This window comes from Dysidea avara, chromosome 5 (assembly GCF_963678975.1).
Source record: "Dysidea avara chromosome 5, odDysAvar1.4, whole genome shotgun sequence".
In the NCBI taxonomy this organism is placed as follows: domain Eukaryota; kingdom Metazoa; phylum Porifera; class Demospongiae; order Dictyoceratida; family Dysideidae; genus Dysidea; species Dysidea avara.
In genome coordinates this window covers 22,975,275-23,000,279 of record NC_089276.1, presented here as the reverse complement: position 1 = coordinate 23,000,279, position 25,005 = coordinate 22,975,275, and the positions used below count along the sequence as shown (strand labels likewise).

The 25,005-nt window shown below is 37.4% G+C and overlaps 1 protein-coding gene and 1 long non-coding RNA gene across 2 annotated transcripts; one reads left to right on the top strand and one right to left on the bottom strand.

Annotated features, from left to right (window-relative positions):
- Positions 1 to 2,909: 2,909 nt before the first annotated feature.
- Positions 2,910 to 10,142, bottom strand: LOC136255480 (uncharacterized). Its single transcript, XR_010700910.1, has 2 exons — positions 10,057 to 10,142; positions 2,910 to 3,534 (listed from the first exon to the last, which is right to left on the bottom strand). It is a non-coding gene; the product is annotated as an uncharacterized lncRNA (long non-coding RNA).
- Positions 10,143 to 10,147: 5 nt separating this feature from the next.
- Positions 10,148 to 22,561, top strand: LOC136255478 (uncharacterized). The gene is made up of 15 exons (XM_066048262.1): positions 10,148 to 10,296; positions 11,559 to 12,412; positions 13,082 to 13,147; positions 14,400 to 14,456; positions 14,908 to 14,997; positions 15,153 to 15,296; positions 15,489 to 16,551; positions 16,775 to 16,930; positions 17,311 to 17,424; positions 17,938 to 18,014; positions 18,763 to 18,876; positions 19,720 to 19,835; positions 20,281 to 20,419; positions 20,828 to 20,951; positions 22,351 to 22,561. Exons 1-15 carry the CDS (start codon positions 10,194 to 10,196, stop codon positions 22,455 to 22,457), a joined length of 3,324 nt encoding a protein of 1,107 aa, XP_065904334.1. The 5' UTR covers positions 10,148 to 10,193; the 3' UTR covers positions 22,458 to 22,561.
- Positions 22,562 to 25,005: the final 2,444 nt, after the last annotated feature.

The window sequence follows — 25,005 nt, the reverse complement described above, 5'->3', positions numbered from 1 at the left end:
GACTTTAAATGATTACTTAACCTAGATAACAATAAGATGAAACAGAAAAGGGGCAAAGAAGTGAAAAAAAGAACCCTCCTACCCCAGGATTCAAACTGCAGGCCACCCAATGTCTAGTCAATGCCACACTCAGTCTCCTCTAGGAGGGATACATATACTGGTACAGTAACACACCCCATTACACTACATGCATACACACACACATACACAGAGTATGGCAGCAATTATACTTTGCTACATTACAATTCACCCTGTAGAGAGTTCAGCTACATTATAAGTCATTCTGTATAGTGGAGTAGCTACAGCTATGTTTCAAGTCACCCTGTAGAGAGTTCAGCCACCTAACAAGTCACCCTATAGGTTAGAAGTGTGTTTGTGTGTGTGTGTGTGTGTGTGTGCACTCAGTAAAATGCATGCATTAATATACCCACTATACTTTCATAATTTCAAAGAATGCTATGCTAAGTGTAGTATAACATAATAACCAGTGTTACATCATTATGAATGATATAATCACTATGTGTATGGTAGTTTAGTTTGTGGGAATTATGCAACGTACAGCATGCATGCATGTTATAAATATTTGAACAAGTGATGTCAAAGATTCCTAAAGTGTTATGTTAAGCTCAAAATCAGTTTTAGTGGAACCACTGTTATCTGGGCAGTCTGACCACTGACCATATCTCAGAAATATCTGTATAATCTAAAGAATGCATGCCAATGTGCAAAGTAACTGACTTAAATACAAGTAAATAAATGTTGTTATTGCTATGTAGTGAATGCTATTATACAATTTCAGTGGGCAGAGGAGCAAATCACTTCAGAGCATTTATGCTGGTCACTCCTGCATGTGGGCTGTACAAATGTAGCAACCAAGTAGTAGTTGACAAATAGTAGAATAAACAAGACACCTTAGTCCTAACAGGTACACAGCAACCCTTTAGTTTCATGTGTGCCAACCCAAACTTTATTAATGATCAAGACTACAAGCCACATGACTAATTTGGGCTGTCCAGACAACAGTGCATGGTGTCAGTCTGAATAAGAGAGGTTCCACTGTACTGAAAAACTAAGAAGTATTTCTTCATGCAGTATGAGCAAAGGTTTAATAAGCAATTTCCACAGCACCTACATATACACAGTGTTTGTATTTTGCCACTATTTTTTTCGTATAACGGTACATTAAGAGTGAGAAACCATCATTGGTAATGAACAAAAAAAAAGACAATGTACAAAAACAACTATAGCTAATTAAGTGAGTGAGTGAGTCCTCGGACACACACTACCACAAAGAATGCCCACAAGTGGGTGTGGCAAGGGAAAAAACTAGTTACAGCAACACACACACAAAAATGTAATTACAATAAATAATAGAGTTGACAACATTCAAGCATCTTCAGACCATTCAGGGCAATTGAAAATTCTTCTTGATGAAGAAATAGAAATGGTAGCAGCCAAGTCAAAAATCCTCTTTTATGTATTAGCAACTGAGATGTACTGCAAACTAAGTAGCTACTCCCGCTAGAATTTCAGGGGGGTCTGCATAACTATATAAGCTGCAGTAATTTCAAAATGGCTCAAAATCATAGCTACAGCAACTATTCCCCAAGATTTTTTAAACTCAGCTTATAATTAGTTTCTCATGCATGGCTATACCGATGGCTCCATACACCCCCCCCTTAGAATTTGCCGGATCGAGAGTTGCTCTGGCATCATGTTTTTTCCTATTTCGAGTTCCAGGAATGTGTATTCAGTTAAATATTAAATAAATAAAACATACATCCGGTTGAAGTCATCATGGCCAGGCCTGCATTATGCTGACGCAATTACGTGCAAACCCTCTGGGGATTTGAGTTCCAGTGAAAACAAGCAGTTTGCGTGATGATGTAACATTGTTTACTTATTGAGTCAGTGACGTTAATTCCCTGTATATAAGCACAAGTGTGTAATGTTACATACCTATCAATGTCAAGCCCCACCCCAACCCTGGGGATCCCCATACACTTACTGGGGATTTGTCATCTAGATTTTTTATTTTTTTTTGTAATCTACATCTTGCCCCACCCTGGGGCTTTCGACGGCGGCAGTTTGACAAAACATTAACTTGATTTTAATGAGCTAGCTAGCTAGCTAAATCAAATCGAGGTGGGGACATAGTGGGATTTTGACAAGCTTCTTAGCCCCAGCACTGTGGAATTTGACATGAGACTTTTGTCAAATCCATTCCCGGGGGTGGAGTGGTGGGGCATGACATTTATAGGTGCATTACTACTGTTTACAGCCGTCATGAGCACATAGTTCAAGAGTACCACAATTTCGCTTTTTTCATTGTAATTAAAGTCAACTAGCTATGAAAATTAACTATAGTTACACTTACCCTCAGGCTATTTTTTTTTGCTATAGCTAGAAACACTGTAAAAAAATTAGTAGTGAATTGTTCTGCCACAATACTCACTACTTTTAGTAGTGACATTCACTACTTTTTGTAGTGAATGTCACTACTTGGCATAGTCAATGTAGTGACATTCACTACAAACTTAGTAGTGAACGTCACTACACAAAAATAGTGAATATTGTGGCAGACATTAGTAGTTACGTTCACTACATTTAGTAGTGACATTCACTAGTTTGTTTTTTACTGTGAAGTTTCCTAAGCATTCAGTAGGCCAGGCAAAGTTGATTTATAGTTGAGTCAGTACCTGAAACACATTAATTGTAGTACAGGAGGTGTGTAGCATTGACATGCAATTTCATTGGGTATAGTTTGTTCCATAATGTTATGGTATTTGAAAAGTAACTAAACTTGTTTGAATCTATCCTTGAAAGTGCAGTGGCACTGTCAGTTTGTAGTCATGACCTTTGGTAGACTAATTCAATGGTTAAACATAATATTATAATCAGTCAGCTAGTTTTAGATCTACAATTTGGTAAAATGATAAGTCTTGTACATCATTTGTATGCTAATAGTATTTGTGATTATGATTATGATTAAATACAGGTAAAGGCAAAGCCTGTATACCCAATCAAACGGATCAATACATTAACACTATACAAAAGTAAACCTAAAATCTAATAAATAATTATCTAACAGTGATTTAAGAGTGTTAATTGAAGTACTTTCTACAACAGATGTAGGTAAACTGTTCCAATCATTAATCACTCTGTTCATAAAGTAATTTTGATCTGGGTAATAATCTTGAATGTTGCTTGAACATTTTAAACTGGTTCCCCCTGGTAGTAGTAATGAAGTAGGTGTATAGATTAGTAGAGTCAGAGCTGAAGTAGCGATGGTTAGTCTGTTCAGTCCATTTAAGTTTATTTATCATCTCGGTTATACTAATTTTCACACGATGTTCTTAAAATCACACTGGTTGGGAGAGAGGTTGGTGAGGCGTGGGTAGCACAATGTCTGGTACTGCTGCCCAACCAGCTAATGGTGTCATTACATCTAGGATATTCTGCTGATGATTCTACTAAACAGATGCATGTCTGTATTATTATTATGTTCAATAGCACAGCTGTAAAGTCAGCTTCCTGATTTTTTAAGAGTAAAAAAAAGAGCATTAGTATATGCTATATCAAGATAAACTAGCAGTGCCCAACAACAGATTGATCCAGTATATATGTACAGTATGTTTAAAGACAGCGTACACTTGAACAAGTTTATAAGTTATAAATGCAGTGTGCATGCATAATGACAAGTATAATTATGATTTACGTAATTAGTTTAAATACCTGATTATATTGTACAGTATTTACATTCATCAGTGATATGCTTGTCAGAGTAATCAAATAGCACCACTGTCATGTTTTATAATATGACAAGTACACAGAAAAATTAGGAATTTTCAACTAGAGTAGGGACCATAGCACATCGATAAAAGGTACTGGAACAAGCTGGAGTAGTGCACGATATTAAATCACAGTAAAACAATAAGAAGTGTTATATCCCTACTGTGCATTTCCATTATATATGGTATCTTGAGCACAGTAGGGATATAACACTTTTTATTACTTTACTGTGATTTAATATCGTGCACTACTCCAGCTTGTTTCAGTACTTTTTATTGATGTGCTATTGTCCCTACTCTAGTTGAAAATTCCTAATTTTTCTGTGTTCTTGTTTGTTAACTTTATTTTGTAAATAATTATTATGACTGGTGAACCCACGCATACTGCATGTGAAACAGCACCATGCGCCCCAATTATTATCTGAAAAGTGAAGTATCCATTACGCTCCGTTGTCAGCTATGATCAACCCGTTGCGCAGCATTTTCGAATCAAGAACTGTTCAAAAAGTACCTCTACACACCGAGACGCATTCCGAAAGAAATTGTGCCACTCCCCAGTTATATCAATTATCGTCTGAAAAGTGAAGTATCCATTATGCTTCATTGTTGGCTATGTTCAACCCATTACACAACAGTACGAATCAAGAACTGTTTGACAAGCACCTCTGCTATCAAAATAGCCACTATGAAAAATATGAATGATTTCCGTTATGCCAAGGGAAGCCATCACGTGCTATCACCAAATCGACACTTTTCACTGTCAGCAAAGATGAATGGGACACAAAGGAGGACACTGGTAAATCCATTAAGAATGCATTGTACGTACTGCGGTATGCCAAAAGGCACCTGTCGGGCCAAAGCAACGTCGAACAGTGAAAACATCAAGCCCGTAGCCTTAGCCGTTATCGAGTTACGCTTGTCTGAAGGCATCAGTCAGTCAGTCACTTACTTACTCAGTCAGCAGTAGAAAATTCCGTTAAATAAATTATTTTTAAAATTCCATAGCAACTTGTTGGAAGTGTTTCAGGTCGATCTGAAAGCTTGTTTGGGCTTAGTTTTACGTAACCAATACTGCCTCATCATTGTCAGGGGAAATTGTGGCTGTTTTTTTGGGTGATATTCTTTCATGGGCCATGCCTACTGCTTTGTGGTCCCTACTATACAGTACTATAGTACTGTATGATATGTCACTATTATATAAAAATGTGGTTATATTTTTTGTAAGATTATTGAAGTGCATGCTATGTACAGTACAGCTACATTGTAAGAAGTCTGCAAAAATGGTCCTTGGTGTATGCATGCAGAATCATGATTCTGCACCAAAGAACATGAATCATGATTCAATATTAAATAGGCAACATGATTCTGCAAGAATCATACAGAATCATGTTGCTTATTTAACATTGAAAACCATATCCTCTCTGAACTAAACATTTTCCATTGACAAATGACAAACACAATCAAGTGATTGAGTAGGACGTGACCGTGCATGCGTTTCTATCACGGATCCACTATGTTCTATAAGAATAATTAATTGTGTAGCTTACCGATATGCAATACAGCTACGTAGGTGTTTGATCGTGATTACAACCTGAGCTGGCAAGACAAGTGGCACAAACTTGAGCTTGAAGCTGTTGCATAGTACAATAAAATATGGCAAAGTTTCAAGTAGATCCATTAAATATATGAGTTAGATATCAAACTTAGAGATATCTGGAAATACCCCAGAGTGGGTCACATGGGACCATCATTTCTTCACAAGATGTTCTGCTATTTATTTATTATTTGAGAAATGACCTTGGTTCAAAATAGCACTTTGTAGATAGTCAATCACTACAGAGACTGAAGGAAATGCAGAATAGAGTAATGTGCATTTGTACAGGTATGATCATGTCTGTGAGCAATGGGTTTGGCCAGACCCATGTCACAGAATTTTATACATGGTATAGTCACAGAATTTTTACTTTATAATAATGCATGGAGCTTTTTGCGAACTAAACATCACACTCGCTACTGAAATTATCTTGAGACCCACAATGAAACTCTATCAGCATATATACAAACTTAGGTAAGGTCGAAGGATGTTCAACAACTACATGTATATAGGGTCTTGAATCCTATTTGAAAGTGTAACTATGTAAATCATATATTGCTCTATAAAATAGGGCTGGGAGATTATATCAATTGTGGGATTAATCATGATTGTCTCTGAATATTGTGATGTTGATAAGTATTACAAATAGTTGTGATGTTGTGTAAACGTATATTAAAATGGTGGCACATCCTTTTGTGGAAGAACGTAATTCGGAAAACAAGTTCATTGTGCGAATAAATCTTACTAGGGTATAGGTGGTTTAAAACTAAACCATTGAATTCTAAGGATATTACTTTTATTAATTACGCTGTTTGTATTAAACTGTAACTGCCTATGGCTTAATTGTATCGAACAATTGTACACAATTTCCCCAAGTATTAAAATTCATACAAAGTTGTGCATACGTGATGCTGAGTTACAACATTGTGATAGTTATCATAATCATGATATGTTACATCCTACAATAGTGAAAGTAGCACAATCGCTCAGCCCTAATTGCAATTATAGCTAGTATGTGGGTTATGCATGTAATACCCCATCACCTTTAGCATTGAGTAGCAAAGTGAACCAAGGACGTATATGCTTGTGTGTCAGTGTGTCTGTCTGTTTGCATTAGTAAATCCATTCAATGTTCAGTACAATTATTCCTATTCCAGCAGAACACACACTAAGTGCCAAAGTACACATTTACCACGTAGATGATCACGACAGGTATTACCAAAGTGGTGAGCGCATACTATTCGCTTAATGGTACATGCGTGCAAACATATTAAACCAATATGAGACTCCACTAGAATTAGTAATACGTTACACAAAAAATACAAGAGCTGGCTGAAATTACAGTCAAGTACCAGACAATTTCTAATCATTGGAATTTGTTTGTCTGAATACCACTACGATCTGACAAAATGTCTGCTAAAATGTATTTTCATTTTCTTTTAGTTAATTTTTAATATCTACAATGAGTGCCTTGGTCATTTTGTAAGAATAGCCATAAGCATAAGGGTATGTTGTTATGCTGTGCCATAAACAGTTTGCTTTCCTACAATGTATAACACAGTTGATTCACACATAAAATAATAGCAAGTACATTTTAAAATTTCAGGATTACTACAAGTGTATTGTTACTACATTCTCAGTTTAGTTCTGCCACTTTGTCAGGACTTTTTATAATGGTAACTTAGCTTAAGGCTACTAAGTGTTTCACTGCACACAAAGATCCATGGCTTTTTAGAATGATTTTCATTAAAGATCCATAGTTGTTTAACTAAGGACTTTTCCAAAAATTAAATCATACACAACTATCGCATTTACTGGATGATGTTTAAAAGATTCAGCATTGCTTTTATGGAGCCATGTGAAAGCATTGATTGTGGGTTTTAATTATTTTAGCAACTACGTTGTTTCTAAACAAGATACTGTGTACTCTGTGCAGTAATTGTGTATAGTTCCATTATTTACACAATTAAGGAGGAAGGAAAGGGGTGGGGATGCAGAAGGACTGATTTACTTTGTTATAAACGCTATCCAAATAAATACAGGTAGTATAATAATATAGCCATAACCATGAACAAGCAAGCGCAAAATTGTATAGCAATTATCAGTACTAACATAGATCCTTTAGCTTTAATGTTGGATTGCAATTGGTAGGTATTATTTCTATATTGGTAGAGCACTAGTTTGTCTTATATTATTGTCATTGTATCTGTAGATATGAGGAACAATGATTTGTGTAAAAAACGGCAAAAATTATTTTGGTATTACCTGTATAGTACCTTTGTGTATTGTTTGGATACAATCAAGCCCAAACATGCCTTCAAGGCAAAGCCATGATCGCTTGTCTGGTGTGTTTTACGAAATCTCAGTTAAATAAAACAATTTCTCTATTGATTGACTAAATGATGAGAGAAAACCATCAATTATGAAGTGATGAAATCTAGTCTGTTAGATAAGAACAATTAAGTAGAACAGCTGACAGAGTTATATAGACATCAGCAAACTTATACGTTTATTGAACATGTATACACCTCAGATCAAAGAAGTTCCAGATGATACCTTTGCAGCGCAGTACACATATCTCTTTACAGAGATAAAACTAAACTGATGTACACCAGTGAGTGGTTGCATTACAACGCAAGCAATTTTAATTAAAGTAAGCTGCCTTCATTTAGCAGTCGGGTACCACCATTTTATCTTAGTGTTACTGCTGGTTTGTGTACGACCAGTACTGCCATTACTGAGTTGTTGGTCTGAAGCCATCAGTTAGTTAGTTAGTAGTCTGGCTGTAGAAAATTCTACTGAATAATTGTACCTGTCATACAACATTACAAGCAAAGAACAGTATGAAAAGTGCCTCTGCAGTCAATTGTCACCATGAAAATTACATAGCCAGCACTGAAGCCAGGTCCACGATGCATTATTCTGAATCAACACCTATGTGGCAGTAGGGACAAATAGAAGAACAAAGGTAAATCCATGATGCAGCTGCTGTGGTGCCAGTTGAAAAAAAAGGCACATCTCAGGCCAAATCACTGAAGAAATCACACTTGTAGCCTTAACCATAGTTGAGTTATGCATGGCTGAAGGCATCAGTTAGTTAGTCAGTCAGTTAATAGAAAACTGAGCTAAATTGAAAGTGTATGGGTTGCTCTGAAGGTATTTTTCAGTTTTATTATGCCAACCAATGTTATGAAAGAAAAGTGAAGCCAATTTTGGGTGATATTTTGGACAGAAAAATTCTAACTTTCATGATCCCTTCTATGCAATATACCTATCTCACTGGGGACCTGCAAGAAGGCTAGGCTTATTATATAATTTAACTGACTCTTAACAGTATTTATCACCAGTACAGATAAATATGGTACATCAGTAAAATGTGCATACCTTCGTTATTGTAAATGGGTAATTATGTTTTGAAATGTCTTTATCTTTTTAAGAATTACTTGCATTTGAGCATACGTACCAGTTGTAGCATGTGCTAGAGATGTGTGACTAAAACTACAATACATGCACATTGCTACCTATACGTATGTGCAATAAATTCTATTGTTAAAATAATGCCATGGGGCATTGTGCAACCGTGCACTTTAAAATAATTCAGGTAGCCAGGATAGCAAACCTTAAGCTCTGAATTTTCTTAATGATTAGAGACAGTAATTAACCAAATGATACACAGTGCTGAAATTTTCAGCCTAGCTAGTATAAAAGCAAGCAATTTTAGAGTGACTAAGTAACCAGCCAAGCTTATTCCTTCACGAACCAACTACTATCCTGTGGCAGAAACACAAAGATCTAAGATGTCATCACATCATCGTTCCAGTAAAAATGTCATCCCAGCAAAGACCCAGCACAAGTATAATGTGTATGGCACAGTCAATGGTGTTACCTTCAAACTGGAGGGAAATGGAAATGGCACCCCATATGAAGGCAAGGCAGATCTATACCTGGACTCTACCACAGGTCAACTTCCCTTCCCAATACAAATACTAGTACCATTCATCAGTATCCCCACTATTGGGAAGAACCAGGATAACACCGTGGAGCTTTACAAGAATGTTAACGGATATGAGTTTGACCGTACGATCTTGTTTGGCCACCCTAATGGGGGTACTGCATGGATGAAGACAGTGCAGAAGGTTATTCATGAAGACAACATGATCACCTGTGATTACCATATTGTTGATGGAGCAATGCCACCCAATATTGACCTAGACTCCACAGAGCCTATTGTCGATACCATTAGGCCATTCAGCCCTAATAGGGTTATTTTTGACACGTTTGTAGCATGGCGTAAGAGGGATGGTCAGATGTTAACAGCTGCTTGTGAAACTACTGTGATGCTGCCTTCCGGGTCAAACTTGCTGTCACACCTACAATGGAATATGGCTGAGTTCAACACAGAAGTGCATAACAATGGGATGGCTATTAGTATCAATGAGACGAGGAACACTTTCCGATCTGTCAGCATGATGTGCAAGTAAACAAGTGCATCCAGTTGTGATCACAAGTAGCTGAACATTAACTTTGTGTGAACATTGTATTGGGCACATATAGCAGCAGTAGGATTATTTTAATTTTCTTTTTTGGCGTATACATTATGTAGTGTATGTTATCATTTTGGGAAAAAAAAAGACTTGTGTATTTTACTATGCAAGTATATAGCGTACTAACTTGGAATTGGCTTCTTTCCGATGATTCTTTCTTGCACACCCATCCACTCACCAGCCAAAGAGGGGAATTCCAGAAATTACTGTGCGTGCACGGAGAATTACAATAATGTTCTCCTAATTAAACATCACCATTTCGCAATGTTCCCGACTGCCGGGTATTTCAGGGGAGTCGAGTGTCCGTTCTTCAAGGAAGGATCGTGTTATCGACCCTACTGTCACTACAAGCACGCTAAGTTAAAAGGTTAACAATCTAGTACGAGTGTGTGTGGTGTGTACAGTACATTGACATGGTGTGTTTGTGTGTATACAGTGTGCGAAGGAGTTATAGATCTCTTGCGAAGACGGTACGGGTTAGAATAATTTAAATTCTCTTAGTAGTCCATCCAGCACGTGTTGCATTGTGCTGGGCGTGGAAACAAATTTGCAAGCACAAAAATTGGACCACTGTGAAGCAAAATGTGTAAAATATGTGTTAAATTTCTATTTGTGTCATGAATTGCATAATGTTTCATCAATCTGTACTGTGTGAGTAAACTGTATATTATAGTGTTATCATACGGAATGAATTTGAACTAGCATTCTAAGATGAACTATTGTTAGACCAACTTTTGTGTGTAATTGTGAATGTTGATTTCATATTTTTCCACTGGATTGATTAGTACTTGATTTACATGTACCTCAAGATTTTAGCTTTGTGTGTGTGTGTTTGCGTGCGAGTGGGTGTGTGTGTGTGTGTGTGTGTGTGTTTGCGTGCGAGTGGGTGTGTGTGTGTGTGTGTGTGTGTGTGGCGCCGCCAGGCTGTTCTTTGCTGCATGCACACAATGCTTACTGATAGTAGTTGGATTCACCCAGCTGACTTGTTTCTTATGTGCCATGAACAGTTATGATGATAATAAAACACCTGGCTAAGTGTATGTCAGTGTTGCAGATTCTTTGCTCTTTAGAGGTAATTTACCAGGTGTTTAATTGTCACCGTGAATAGTTTCAGGCTGTACAGAAGTTTTGATGTCGGTTGTCAGTCATACTATGAATGGCACTCGTGTGACCAACCAATGATAGGCTAGCGGATTCTTTATATGTATCTGATTGGCTCTTTTCATGTGATATAAAGAAATTGTAATTGGCAGTCTGAACTACTGTATAGAGAGATACTTCACCAAGTTTAGTGAATCGATCACTACAAATTTGTCCAAATTTAACCTGCCAATTAACTCATTGCACCTGAAATTGTTGATTTAATAGCTGAAGGTTGAGCCTGAAATTGTTTGCCAAATGCAATTTAGATGGTTGTTGCCAGACTTATCCCTGCTAAAGTTTCCCTCTACACAGTAGCAGACACTATTGTCTATAGTTGATATTCATTATAGATAGTGTGAAACACTAGACCTGTATAAACCAAATTTAGACATGAATAATGTCACAATTTCATGTTATAACAGTGACTATTTTTGTGCGTACTATAAAGGACAAGATTGTATAATTAATGTATGTTGTTTACAATAGTTCAACGTCCTAAGCAGCCCACAAGGCCACCAAATACCTCATCCTTATTGATAAAGAGACTTGAAGCAGCCAAACATAAAAACAGTGAACAAAAGTCAGCCAATAATTTAGAGTCCAGTCACCAGTTGGAGTCAACTACAAAACCAACAACACCTCCTAAGAGTGAAGCTGCTACAACCGCACTACCCAACAAAACAGCCAAACCAGCACCTTGTGGTGATGACACTGATAGAACTAGCAGTGGTACATTAGAACAACAACAGCATGTATCAGAGCATGTTGATGCTCATCCTGCTACTAATCTGCCCTCGGATCCTACCAGTTCTCAGAGTACTGATATTACTGTGGATGATATTCCATCCAGCGCTACTAGTGACGAGAGCAAACTACAACATGGAGTAGTAAAACATTCTATAACTGATGATGTTAAAGTTTCCAGCAAGCAAAAAGTTGAAGTTACCTCTTCTCCTCAAAAATTTAGGATTGGTACTACTACTGATTCACATAGAGACACATTGTATGAAAAGAAGTTAGGTAATCAAGAATTACCATCAACCACACATACAACAAAGCCACAAGATGTCAGAACAGTTCCCAGTGTTATTCCAGATGATGATGATGATGATAAACCCCGTGATTATCAGGAGCCAGTATATGATGACAGTATGTCTTATGATACAACTGATGATAGTAGTCAAGTGTTTGATGAGCTGTTTGGATCCAGTGGAGGAGAAGACGACTACGATGATATTAGTGGTGATATGGAACTAGTAGGTAGTGAGATGGAACAGAGGAGAACTGAGGAAGAGTTCAGGAGGATCACAGCTCAGTCAATTGAGTTACCTCATGTTCCTGTAAGTGTACAACCTGTATGTGTGTATCATCAATTGTACATAATGTATGAGTAAACATTGTGTGTATGTTGGCATAACTGCAGTATCTACAGTGCACCTACTGTATAAGAAAAGTGAAGCAGTTATAATTTATATAGAAACTGTAGTTACAAGTGCCATATTTATGCTGACATGTAAACATGATAATACATTGCAAGGTTGTGTGTACTACAGTGGTAAAGGACAAGAATACTGTACATTCTCTATAAAGGACAGTTTCTGAGATTCCTATAGAACTCTGTTTTATCTCTGAAGAAAGACAACCTTCTTATAACAGTAAATATGAAGTGTCTGTTATAATGAGGTTTCGCTTTGAACTCTGCCGTGCTTCCGTGTGCGAGGTATTGTGATGCTCTATCAACCCATAGTATTTTTTAATGTCTCATGTGACCTCTTTGTGCATTTAAGTGTCACCATGTGATCACAAATTATGCACTGTTGCTATAAAGTTTGTAAGATAAGACACTTCACAATAGTTGATAATGTTGTGTAGACTATAGACAATAGTAGATCAAATTACAGTATGAATTGACATACTGCTAAGTTCATAGGTGGGTGCACTCCTATGTACTTTCAACTTTTGAACACTATACGTAGTGTATTTATCTCTAGCAACCTATTTTATTTCAGGCTGTGAAGCTATCTTATGAAAACATTGGTATGAAGAACAAGCGTCAGGCTCATGGCAATGCTGAGGTATTGTGTGTTGTAAGTAGCAAAAATACAGTTCGTGTCTACAGCTGGTATTCCTGTATGTTTTGTGTAAATGGCAGTGTTCTGGGAAATTCTTAGGTTTTAGAAGTGCTTGTGCTGTATGTTGTTGGTATTACAGGGGTATGTGAAGTGATGTACAGACAAGCATCACATGTGTAAGATCAGAGATGGGGTAACACGTTACGTAATATAATAATATGTTGAAGTAATATAACACGCTACATTGCAAAATGCATGTAATATAACTTAAGTTACTTTTAGAAACTATTAACTTGTTACTAGTAACGAACAAAGTAATAATATTACGTAACGAGCAAGGCAATGAGTAGCGATCAGCAACGAGCAAGGTAATGAGTAGCGATCAGTGCGATATAATACTATGAGCCAGTAATGCATTACAAATGGCTTTTATACTGCTATTTACTATCCATTAAACTACTCAGTGATCCATTACCTCAATCCATTAACCTTTCACCTATATTAAAGGATGCTTCCCGGTCCATTGGACTGATGCGTACCACGTGACCACATAGACCATTGCTATTAATGCTCACCGTCTGTGTGAAAACATGTGGTTTGCATGCATATATGCTGAAGTGTTAATTTAATTCATAATACTAAAGTACATGAAGTTACTTGCACTCAGTAACTTTAATATTTACAGCTAATAATATTAAGTTACATTTCACAAGTAACTTAATATGTAATATTATTAAGTTACATTTTATTTTAAGTAATATGTAACTGTAATATATTTCATTGTCTAGAAAGTATTATGTAATATGTAATATATTACTTTGAAAAGGTAACTTCCCCAACTCTGTGTAAGATGTTATTGTGATTGTGAATGAAATGAAGTACCGTATGTCCTTTTATACACAGTTAGTATTGTCATCATTTCAACAGTGTATTAGTGTACACACAGGACATACAACTTATTGGGACCTTATACATGTTTTAATCTTCAGTTTGTATTCTTTGGTTGGTCCCATTGTATCACATTGTATGTGATACACGTTCACAATAAAGTGTACCCCTCTCACAAGAATTTTGGTTCGCATGCTTTGCACATGAAACTTGTTTTAGCATGATACAAGTGTACTTACACATGCATCAATTCATTTACACAACATGTTTACTGACAGTTTATACAACTGTGTAGTATTATCAATTTGTTAGCAGTATGTGTGCATGTACTGTTATGAATATATCATTTTCTATGTTACTATTACAGTTAATGAGGCATGGGGTAACAGCTGGTAGACCAAAGATCAAGACCACATCAACTGGAGTAAGTCTTACTATTCAGACAGCATGTGTGACCTCAAATATCCTAACACCTCAGTGTGTGCTATAGTAGTTCCATCACGAAAGTGTTCAGATAAATAAATTTGTTGAATTTGTTCAAAGCCCTTTGATTTAGTGTTTAGAGTACCTGTGACAAAATACTCTAATAGAATAGACATATACATAAGTAATTTTTGTAAACTTGTAACTAATGCTTGTTTCACAGCTTTGTGAGCTAGCCCTGAAACAGATCTTAAACAAGATGATTGATTTCTAGTGATATCTGAATTTTAAAAAATGGGCTTATGGGTAATAGTGAATAGAGTGTGCATACATGTAGTAGCATGGTGCACCATGTAGTTATATTGTGTCACTAAACTGATGTGAGTATTTATAGGAATGTAGCTCTGTCTGCTGTGCTTTCCTTGTCACAAGATTGTGTTCTATTATATTAGAATCCAGTTCTTAATGATCCGACCTCTATCTATGCTGGAAAGAAACGCAAGGCCCACCATCTCAGTGACACCAGTAGTGTGGATGTTACAGTATGTGCATTGTATAGTACGTCTGTCAGTATTACTTAGTACGTGTGCACACATTAATTTTGTGTATGTATTTGTCATGGTACGTACTTCCTTATACTGTACACACTGTTTCAGTGTGTGAAAGCATCTTTAACCTTGCTGGTCTCATTATCAAGGTAGCGGCACCACCTCCTCCCAAGAGGCCAAGATTGTTGGTGTCAGTTAATGCTCGCATCCCGACTGCTGTAAGACAGAATTTTCTTGATAGCTTTATCGATGAGTATCTGAAATTTTTATCTGAAGAGAAGGCATATAAGAAGGTGTGTATTGCAAACATTATTCCATACACAATGTACAGTTTTGCATGCATTAGTAATTCCATAGTATTTCCAATTCTTGAACAATACAGTGCATTTAATGTGTGTATCAATTTACTGTATTGGGAAAGTGGGTATGTACATACATGTACATATATAGTACATGTTACGTTAAGTTGTTGTGTATGTTGTTAGGGAATGGAGGATGAGCAGTCATTGTTTAAGAAGGCCAACAATAAGATGTTGTACATGAACTTATCCAGTATAGCACTAAAGAGACTGAGGGAACAAGCCAGTAAAGAACAAGTCATTTCTAGACCTCCACATGTTACTAAGAAATCATCCACAACTCATTCCATGAAAAGATCAAGTGAAACCACATCACCAACTGCAGCCAGTAATGTTATGGTACATGCAGCGAAGGAGAGAACTAAAGTGAAGACATACGAGACGAAGCCTCCAGTTGGTACATACTATTTGGATGAAATATTTAAGACATCGGTCAACATGGAGACGCACCAGAAATCTAATCCACATTCCAGTGATGACCATAAGAATCTCAGTTTAGATACCATCTCACCATCTGGTGATGATAATCCTAACAAGAGTACTGCCTCTAAAACGTCATTTGATTCAGCTTTGCAGAAAATAGATCGTAAAATGATGGCAAAGAAAAGCAAGCTGAAGCAAAGTTCGACACTTAGAAAGCAACAAGGAATCAGGCTCACAGTAGGTCACTCTTCAAACACAGTTTCACACAGTGATGACCTGCCACATGAAAAAGCAATTGACACCACGGGCACATCTGATAACACTGTAAAGACCAAACCAACTAGTTTACATGTACAGAAACTGATTGATAAGGGATATGCTAAAGTAAAATCAAAAGGTGATAATCACGTATCTACAACACATCCAACGAACAGAATTTCTTTGGCATCAAAACATCTTTTTAAATCTGTAACTCCTTCAGGTACTGCTGTAAAGCAAAAAAGTATTTCTGATAAAGCTAAAATTGTCAGGCAGATTTCTGTTTCACCCAAACTGTCATCTGCTCCATCAACTACTGAGTCTCCATCTAGTAAGGTAGCCAGTGGCCCTATGATGACATCCTCACAGTTTTATGGTTCACAATCTCAAGTGTCTACTAAGAACAAGACCGGTGTTAAGCAAGCTCCTGCTCCGTCTCTTAGTAAACCACGTACGATCACATTGCCTAACTATAGTATACTAAAGAAGAAGGAAGTTGTGCTAACTGGTGAGTATGACGATGTGTGTATTGATGTGATGTGTGCACACACGCACGCACGCACACATGCACAATTGATAAACAAACACGCTTGCTTGCATGCACGCGCGTGTGTGCACATGCACGCGAGTGCGTGCACACACACGCACGCACACACTCTGAAATGTAATGTAATGTAATGTACATATGCATGTGGGTATACAAATACTACGTGCATAATGTTTTACTACAGATGAGATATTTGTACAGTACATGCACTCCTACCTGTTGACAGAGGAACAACTAGTGGAGAATGGCTATCCTAGACCAACTAGTGATCCCGGAGTGGCGTCCATTATGAGGAAACCTGATGACAATAGTAGCGATATCAAACCAGTAGGACCCAATGGTGTGTGTGTAGTGTGTACTTCAGTATTTTTTGACTTGCACATACTTAATATCTGTATGTTAGTGACAGACCTACACTATCAGTCCAGTATCAGACAATTTATTTTTACACTCCCTTCCCTTGGAAAGGAGGTGGAAATTACTGTGGATCTTCACCAATCTGAGCTCCAGTAATTTTTATTAGAGTAATTGAAAGTTTTACTAGTCTGAACAGATTTGAGAATAGAGCTGTTCGGATTAGTGAGGATCCACTTTGTCTTAGAATATTTAGTGGTGGTACAGTGTACTACCTCTAGAAATTTGATTTGGAAATTGTGACTCAGTAAACTATCATTACACTGTGGTTACTGCATGTGTGTGTGTGTGTGTGCCTATGTATAGCTCAAAGGCACACTTGTTGTCGGTGTGGTAAACCATTCATCATCTACAACAGTGGCAGCTACCAGAGTATTGAGGATTGTTTTTATCATACTAAGAGGCTACAGAAAAAGAGAGGTACAGTACGTATGTATGGACCTGTACTAGTACACTGTTCAGCATGTGTCACATGTACACATGTGATACACGTACGTGTGTGTTTGGCATGTGTGTGTGCTTGGGTGCATGCGTGCGTGCGTGCGTGCGTGCGTGCGTGCGTGCGTGCGTGCGTGCGTGCATGTGGTGTTTTAGTAACTGGGGAAGCTAATGCGTGAAGGTTCAGGTGGAATTTTGGGTGTCCACACTTTCACCTGTGAGGCATAGTACAACCTTCTGCAGCGTACTAGTTTTGCTCCCACTAGAATTTGCTGACACTGACTCTTAAGTAGTGCACAGGTTGCCTAGTCACTGGTAGGCATGACTATTTATATGGCAGCAGAAGGCTTTGCTTTTGTATATATGTGGTGTGTATTATATGTGCGTGCACGTGTGCTTAGCTGGATATTTATGGACTGTTTATACATACATGTATGTGTACACGTGAATGTACTAACTCTACATGCATTACATGTTGTCTTTACTTTGCTATAGAGTACGGGGAGGGAGTGATTTCATACTATCCTTGTTGTCAAGGTAACAGAGGATCATCTGGTTGTCAAATTGCTAAGGTAAGAAAGGTGAATACCGTATACCTGGAAAATTTTGCAGTATGTACTTTTCACTGTTATTATGGTTAGTAGAGCTACCATGAAATTTTGTCACGTGAAAATTTATGTGTGTCCAACAAACTTCACCTCTGATGAACTAGTGTGTCTCCTGGCCAATGCACTGCACATTCACACCACAGCCATGCCACTGATTTGTTCAGGCTGGTGGATTTCTAGAGATGTGTGAGCGACTGGGAACACTATGGCACTTTGAAATGCCCCTGGCCAGCTGGAACATGCAGGCTAGAGACATTTTTTTTCTATGTGTACTTATTTCATTTTGAATGGCAAAGATGAGTTGTACTGTATATTAAAGCTAAAGACTCCATCATGACTTTCTATTGACGTACCAATTGCCCACAATCCTGTACTTGCGTTACAGATACAGTCATGAAAAAGTTGCTTTAAATTTTGGTTATTCAGTAGTTGCATAACTTGCTATGGACTAAGTTAAACACTATGGTTGGCTGCATTCGTAGTGAAAATTTCTGACTCATAGCTTTTGGCCTTCCCATTTTATACCGGATTAAAAAGTTTAAAATAATGTACAATGTCTCACAATCTATTCATGTACTTACATTGATGGTTTTCTAAAATTAGGTCACATATTACGTACAGTGTACGTGTGTATGTTTATATGGTATATAAGTATGTGTGTATTATACACATTTCATTAATGCTGTATGTGCTCCATTTGTCTCCTTAACAGATGCATGTCACTAAAGGGGAAAAACCTCCTCTGGAGTCAGGTTATGTACAAACTGGTAAACACCCTGGTGAGAGGAACTACACACCATGTGTGTATGCCCTAGACTGTGAGATGGTATGAAATGTTTGTGTGTGTGTGTGTGTGTGTGTGTGTGTGTGTATGTGTGCGTGCGTGCGTGCGTGCATGCGTGTGTGTGTTGATACATTTGTGTTGTAGTGAATGATGAACACTGTTTGTATTATTAATCTACTATATTGTACTTTGCGTGGAAGGATCAAAATCATGCTGCGTAGTGTGTTGTTCATACAGTACTTATCAGCTGCATAACTGTACTGTATAAGTCATACAGAACAATTATGCAGCTAATTGGGCAAATACAGTACAGTTATGTGGAGAATTTATTTGCGGAATGTTACAAAAACAACACTAAATCGCTAAAACCAGCCAAACTAACTCTACCAGTTCATCCTATGGCTAGAAATAGATTGTATAAACACTTACTGATCGTCTGATCACAAAGCTATTTAAACACAACTCCACTAAGACAGCATGATTGATCATGTACGTAACATTGTAAATCGCTAAAACTAGCCTAATTACGTAATCCTATTAGTTCATTCTACAACTAGAAATAGATTATATAAACACTTACTGATATCCTGGTCATTGAAAATTGCAGCGGTTTGAGTACTAAAGAAAATCTCTCCAAGCCAGACAACCAACAAGTACAATATAACACTTTCAGCACCACCTATGCTTGTGTGTATGAAAAATACAGCACTCGGGGGGTGTCTTGAGGCAAATACAGCACTTGGCTTTGCCTTGTGCTGTATTAGCCTCTCGATATGCCCCCTCATGTTATATTTTTCGTACACACGCATGGCGGTGCTTTAACTATAACGTACTGTACATGGGGCTGTGTGTGTGAGTACCTATTGTTCATCTTACTGTATTTAGTGTTACACTACTGCTGGACTGGAGTTGACTAGAGTGTCTGTGGTGGGAACTAATAATGAAAGTGTGTATGAGAAACTGGTCAAACCTGACTATCCCATAGTGGATTATAACACAAAGTATGTGTGTATGATGTATGTATATAAACTTGTTCTACATATGTATGATATATATGTTTCAAAGAAATCTAAAATGTTTGTAATGAATTTATTCGAAATGGACAACCTAGTGCAACACTGGGCCACTTGTGTACTGTAGTCAAGGGCTAAAAGTTGTCCTCTTAGAGCAGAGATAGTATTTCCTGTACTGTAAATGTAACCTGAATTTCACCCATTGTGGACAGTTGAAATTTGCTCACCTAGTTGACACTGGGTCTCCATTACTATAGTTTTTTGCTGTACATAAAACAACAGTGACTGCATTTGTACTACTGTGGATCTTGCAATTACCAAATACTCCAACTGTTTGACTGTTGCTGAGATACATGTGCACACACTTGCACAGACACACTAAATACGTAAACATATTAGTATATACTTATGTAACCATGTTACCACACTACAGGTTTAGCGGGTTGACTGCTCAGGATTTCATTGCAGTCACTACTAGACTACAAGATGTCCAGCAGGATTTGCTCAACCTGTTCTATGAGGATACCATCCTGCTTGGTCACAGTCTTGAGAGTGATTTGCTATCATTAAAAGTATAGTCAAGTATAGTTTCTGTGAAGTGTCAGTTCTGTAAAGAGGAAAACTGTTTCACAATTACAGTATGGGCTGTAGGACCAGGGACCTTCAGCACTTGTGTCTTAATAAAAAAAAAAGTATATAGAAGTTTTATCCTCTACAATGTTCTATCATGTACGGTGCGACTGTCTGACTGTCAGTTATGCAAACACCAAAGTGACTGCTCAATTGGAGTTATTTGTCAACAGATGAATATTCTATTAGAGTGAATAACTGAGCTCTGTTTATAGTTAAATGGCTGTTTATATTTACATAACAAACACGCTCCCTCTACTATGACTGGTTCTCCACATATTTCACATGTGTATTGTATTTGTATGAACCGTTGTTATGTTGTTCATCTACACATAATTTTTCCCCTTTAGATTATTCACAGTCGAGTAGTTGACACTGCTATTGTGTTCCCTCATCGTTTGGGACTGCCTTACAAAAGAGCACTTCGTACCATCACAGCTGAATTCATACATAAGATCATACAAGATGAAGTTGGTAAGTTAAACTACTGTATAAAATATCTGTGATATTTGTACTTAAATGTATAAATTTCCTGGGGTTATTCAAAGAAATCTATGTATTGGTTGTTATAAAATATTAATATGCATTTCTGGCAAGTTTAATAAAGCCTTCGTATGAGTGGATATGCTTTTATGTACAGTAACTGTATTTTGATGACTTCACAATCTTTGGTAGCTTTCTTGTACACTCAGTCATCTCTCTCCCTCCCTAGTTACGGGGACTGCCAATATTGGTACCAGCAATATTTTAGTTAAAATCATGGCATCTGTTTTTGTTACCATCCAAATTTTTTGAATACCATGTATTTTACAACACAAGTATTTTAATTGTTAAAAAATATCGTGCTTTTGTGAAGAAATATATTTTTACAGTACATACCATATTTGACTGGTTAATAGATGTGGCTTTTATTATTATTATTATTATTAGCGCTTTACAGTGACCAGCACTGAAGGTCTAACAGCAACATGTGCATAATAACTGCCCCTAGATTGTAGCCGCTCCACAGCCTAGAATAGTGTCACAAAAGCCACCCTCGGGTAGGAGCCACAGCTTGTATCTGAATATTGATGCAAGTGTTGATAAGATATGTTTGAAGCAGAAACCGGGCAAAGGAGTTGTTTAGCCAGTAAATAGTGTTTTTGAGAGAAGTTTAAAGGAATGATAGTTTAAGAATGATTAAACAAGTTCTGTCATTTGTGACTGCTGTGGGCTGCTGCCACACAAGCCCATAGTACCCACCCTTGGCCTTCGCATAGTAGCTGCAGGGTTTTCCTTGCTGAAAGTTATAGTAGCTGCGACTATTAACCGGTCAAATATGATATGAGTGGATATGTATTGCCAGGATTACAGTGCTCCCTTGATTGTATGACCCCCTGAGGACCAAGACATGTTCAGATAATCAAAAGTTCTGATAATCAAACCAATTGGTATATAGTGGCTTTATTAAATACCTTGGTATGAGTATATTGCAGTGCCCTAGGGATACAGAGCCCTGTTCTAGTAGAACATACGATGAAATACTCTAATAAAACAATCAATTTCTACTGTTCGGATAACCAGATAATAGGTTCAGAAAATCAAGGGAGCACTGTACACTGTATTAAGCTTTCCAGCATAATCCTTTCATTAGCAGTTTGAAATTACTACTTTGTCCTTATCTAGAACCATAAGGCATCAAACTAAGGATATACCAAAACGTAAATCTACAGTATTAAGTTAACAATACTGTACAATTCATGAAACGTCAATACCACTCAGCATTACATGTTACGAGTCTTACCATGTAGTATCCACATCATGCATGACTGTTGATCCATTATCATCATTGTCATCAACCCTACTGTTAGTATTACAATCACTTACTCCACAGATGGGGGACATGACAGCAAGGAGGATGCTGTATCATGCATGGAATTGATGAAGTGGAAAATAAAAAGTGATCTTCAGAAAACTACCAGAAGAGGATCTGTCACTTAGCCACATCAACTTTGTTATTCGATAATATTTATTGTTGTTTGACAAATGTTTATTGATTTTTGCGATATCGAAACTTAAATAAATTGTTTGGTTTAATGTTGTAACGTTAAAAGAGAGGTGGACAAGAAATGAATTGTTCTTTGTGCTGTATAGGCCTCACAGGGAGCATGTATGGACAAAGTGAAATGACATCATGTTTGATTGTTAATGTAGAATAGTCATACTTCTTGCAATGCGGTGTATGCGATTGCAAAAAATAGCACATTCTGCCCCTTTTGATTGTATCACTTTTACAGGCCATGCTGGAGTGTCTTGCCTGGGGCCTGCTCCCACACAGATTAAAAGAAGAAGGTGATCTGGGAACTAGACAACCTAAAAGACCATATATAGCTGGCCAACATGTGTAAAACTGTGCATTATTTGCTGAGTTTATATTTAACTTGGACCTCTTGTGCAGACAGATGATCACAATTTTTCTCTGACAACAAAATTGTATCAGATGATGACTATATACATGGTCTCAATACAAACATGCAAATACAGCTAAGGTAATCATTGTGATGTTACCACAGGGTATAACAACCTTCATTTCACCTGGTTACAAGTTTTTATCAGTCCACTCTGGATTTTTAAATGAACTGCTTCCGTTCTAGCTGATTGGGGATTTGATATTGCTGAAGATGTAACTGACCAGAAGGCAACAATTCATATTCCATCATTTAGGAAGGGCTGCTCACAACTTTCCCCATGATGTTGAAGCAACAAGGAAGTTGGCTAGTGTGTATACGCATACATGTAGTTCATATTATTAAGAATCCAACTCTTGTTATGTTATTATGTACGTATGTCATTACAAAATCTGCAGAACAATTTGATGCTGCATATACATGATGTTAGTACATAAAAGAATTTGAAGTCAGAAAGTCCATTATCTAGTTAGGATGCTTCATCTGGAGTACTCTCTCTAATGCACCTATCAATGTTATCCCCCACCTACCCCCTCCCGGGCGTAGTGGGGGAAATGGTGGGGATTTGACTTTTTGAAAAATCAAATTCTCCACCCATGGGGGAACGACTAGTGGTCAAATCTCCATGTAGTATGGCTGTTAGGCACTTTAGGAAACAGGTCAATTCATTTAGCTTGCAAGTTAAAACAAACGCCTAAAATTTCGAGCGGTCAAATGCCCCACTAGTGGGGCAGAGTTTCAGATCAAATCAGGTCAAAATCCCCCACTAATCCCCTAGTAAGCCCGGGAGGGGGGTAGTGGGGCTTAACATTGATAGGTGCATAACACAGTAAGGGAATTTGATTTCCAGTACCCCACATCCACAGCAATCACACTACCATTCCATCAGGACTGGCGCCAATGTATGGATATTCTGTGCTAACTACTTGGCCACTACTTCTGTACTGAAAATTTGTGTGCATGCACTGCATGGGTTTCATCATCTCAGTATATGCCATTCTTGCAACTGCTTCATATTCACAACCCCATGTGGTATCTGGTGTTGTAATTTTTTTCAAATGTGGATAACAGATCTGACCTATTAATGATTGAGAAGGATTGTGGCACAAACTGCTTTTCTTGATAATATCTTGTTTAAACCATGCTGTACTCGTGATTTGTTTGTAGCTGAACTCTATGCACTCTACAGGTGGCTTGTTTGTAGCTGAACTCTCCACAGGGTGATTATTTGTTTGTTATTTATTTATTGTCAATTTTGCCAAAAGATTGGGTTGTACAAAAGGACAAGCCTACAAACGTACTCCCCACAAACACATACATACAGTAACACACGGCATTACAAAAACAATGAAACTACTAGGACTACGAGGCAAACAACAGGAATACAATTAAAAACAAAATAAACACCTTAATATCATGCAAACACAACATCTCTTCTTAGTGAATAGATACAATAGTCCTCAGGGAAGAGGAAGTTTATATGTCAGCTATAGATCCTAATAAAGCTATATATGCAGGCATTGGCACAATAACCCCCAACATTATTGTTTTAATCATAACAGCCAACATTTCATCTAGTAAAATATTTCCTAATGAATACAATGTGTTTCGGAAGGACAGGCAGGTGGAGGAGTATTTATAGCATGTAGAAACACACTTGTGAAGAAGTAGATATTGTGAATAACTATAGCTGTGAAGCAAGGTTACTTTACAAAACAACAAACATCTTATAATTTTATAGACCACCTGACCATGGTGTTCAATATGTTAGTGAACTATGTAATGTATTTTGATAAATGTCTAACACCATAGGCGGCGGAAAGGGGGGGCTATAGGGGGCTAAAGCCCCCCCTCAGAATGATATCACACCGAAATTATCTTTCTTGGAGTGGGGCTGAAAACCGTGATAAAGATCGAGATACTCTAATAGAGCAGTCACTCTAATAAAGTAGTCAGTGTGTAGCGAGCTATGAAAGGATTTTTATCAGCTAGGAATGGTAGCTGGTGAGGTGGAAAGCTCTTGTCAGTTGGTTGCGACCTTTTTTTTTTTTTTTTTTTTTTTTTTGGTCTCACCTTACCAA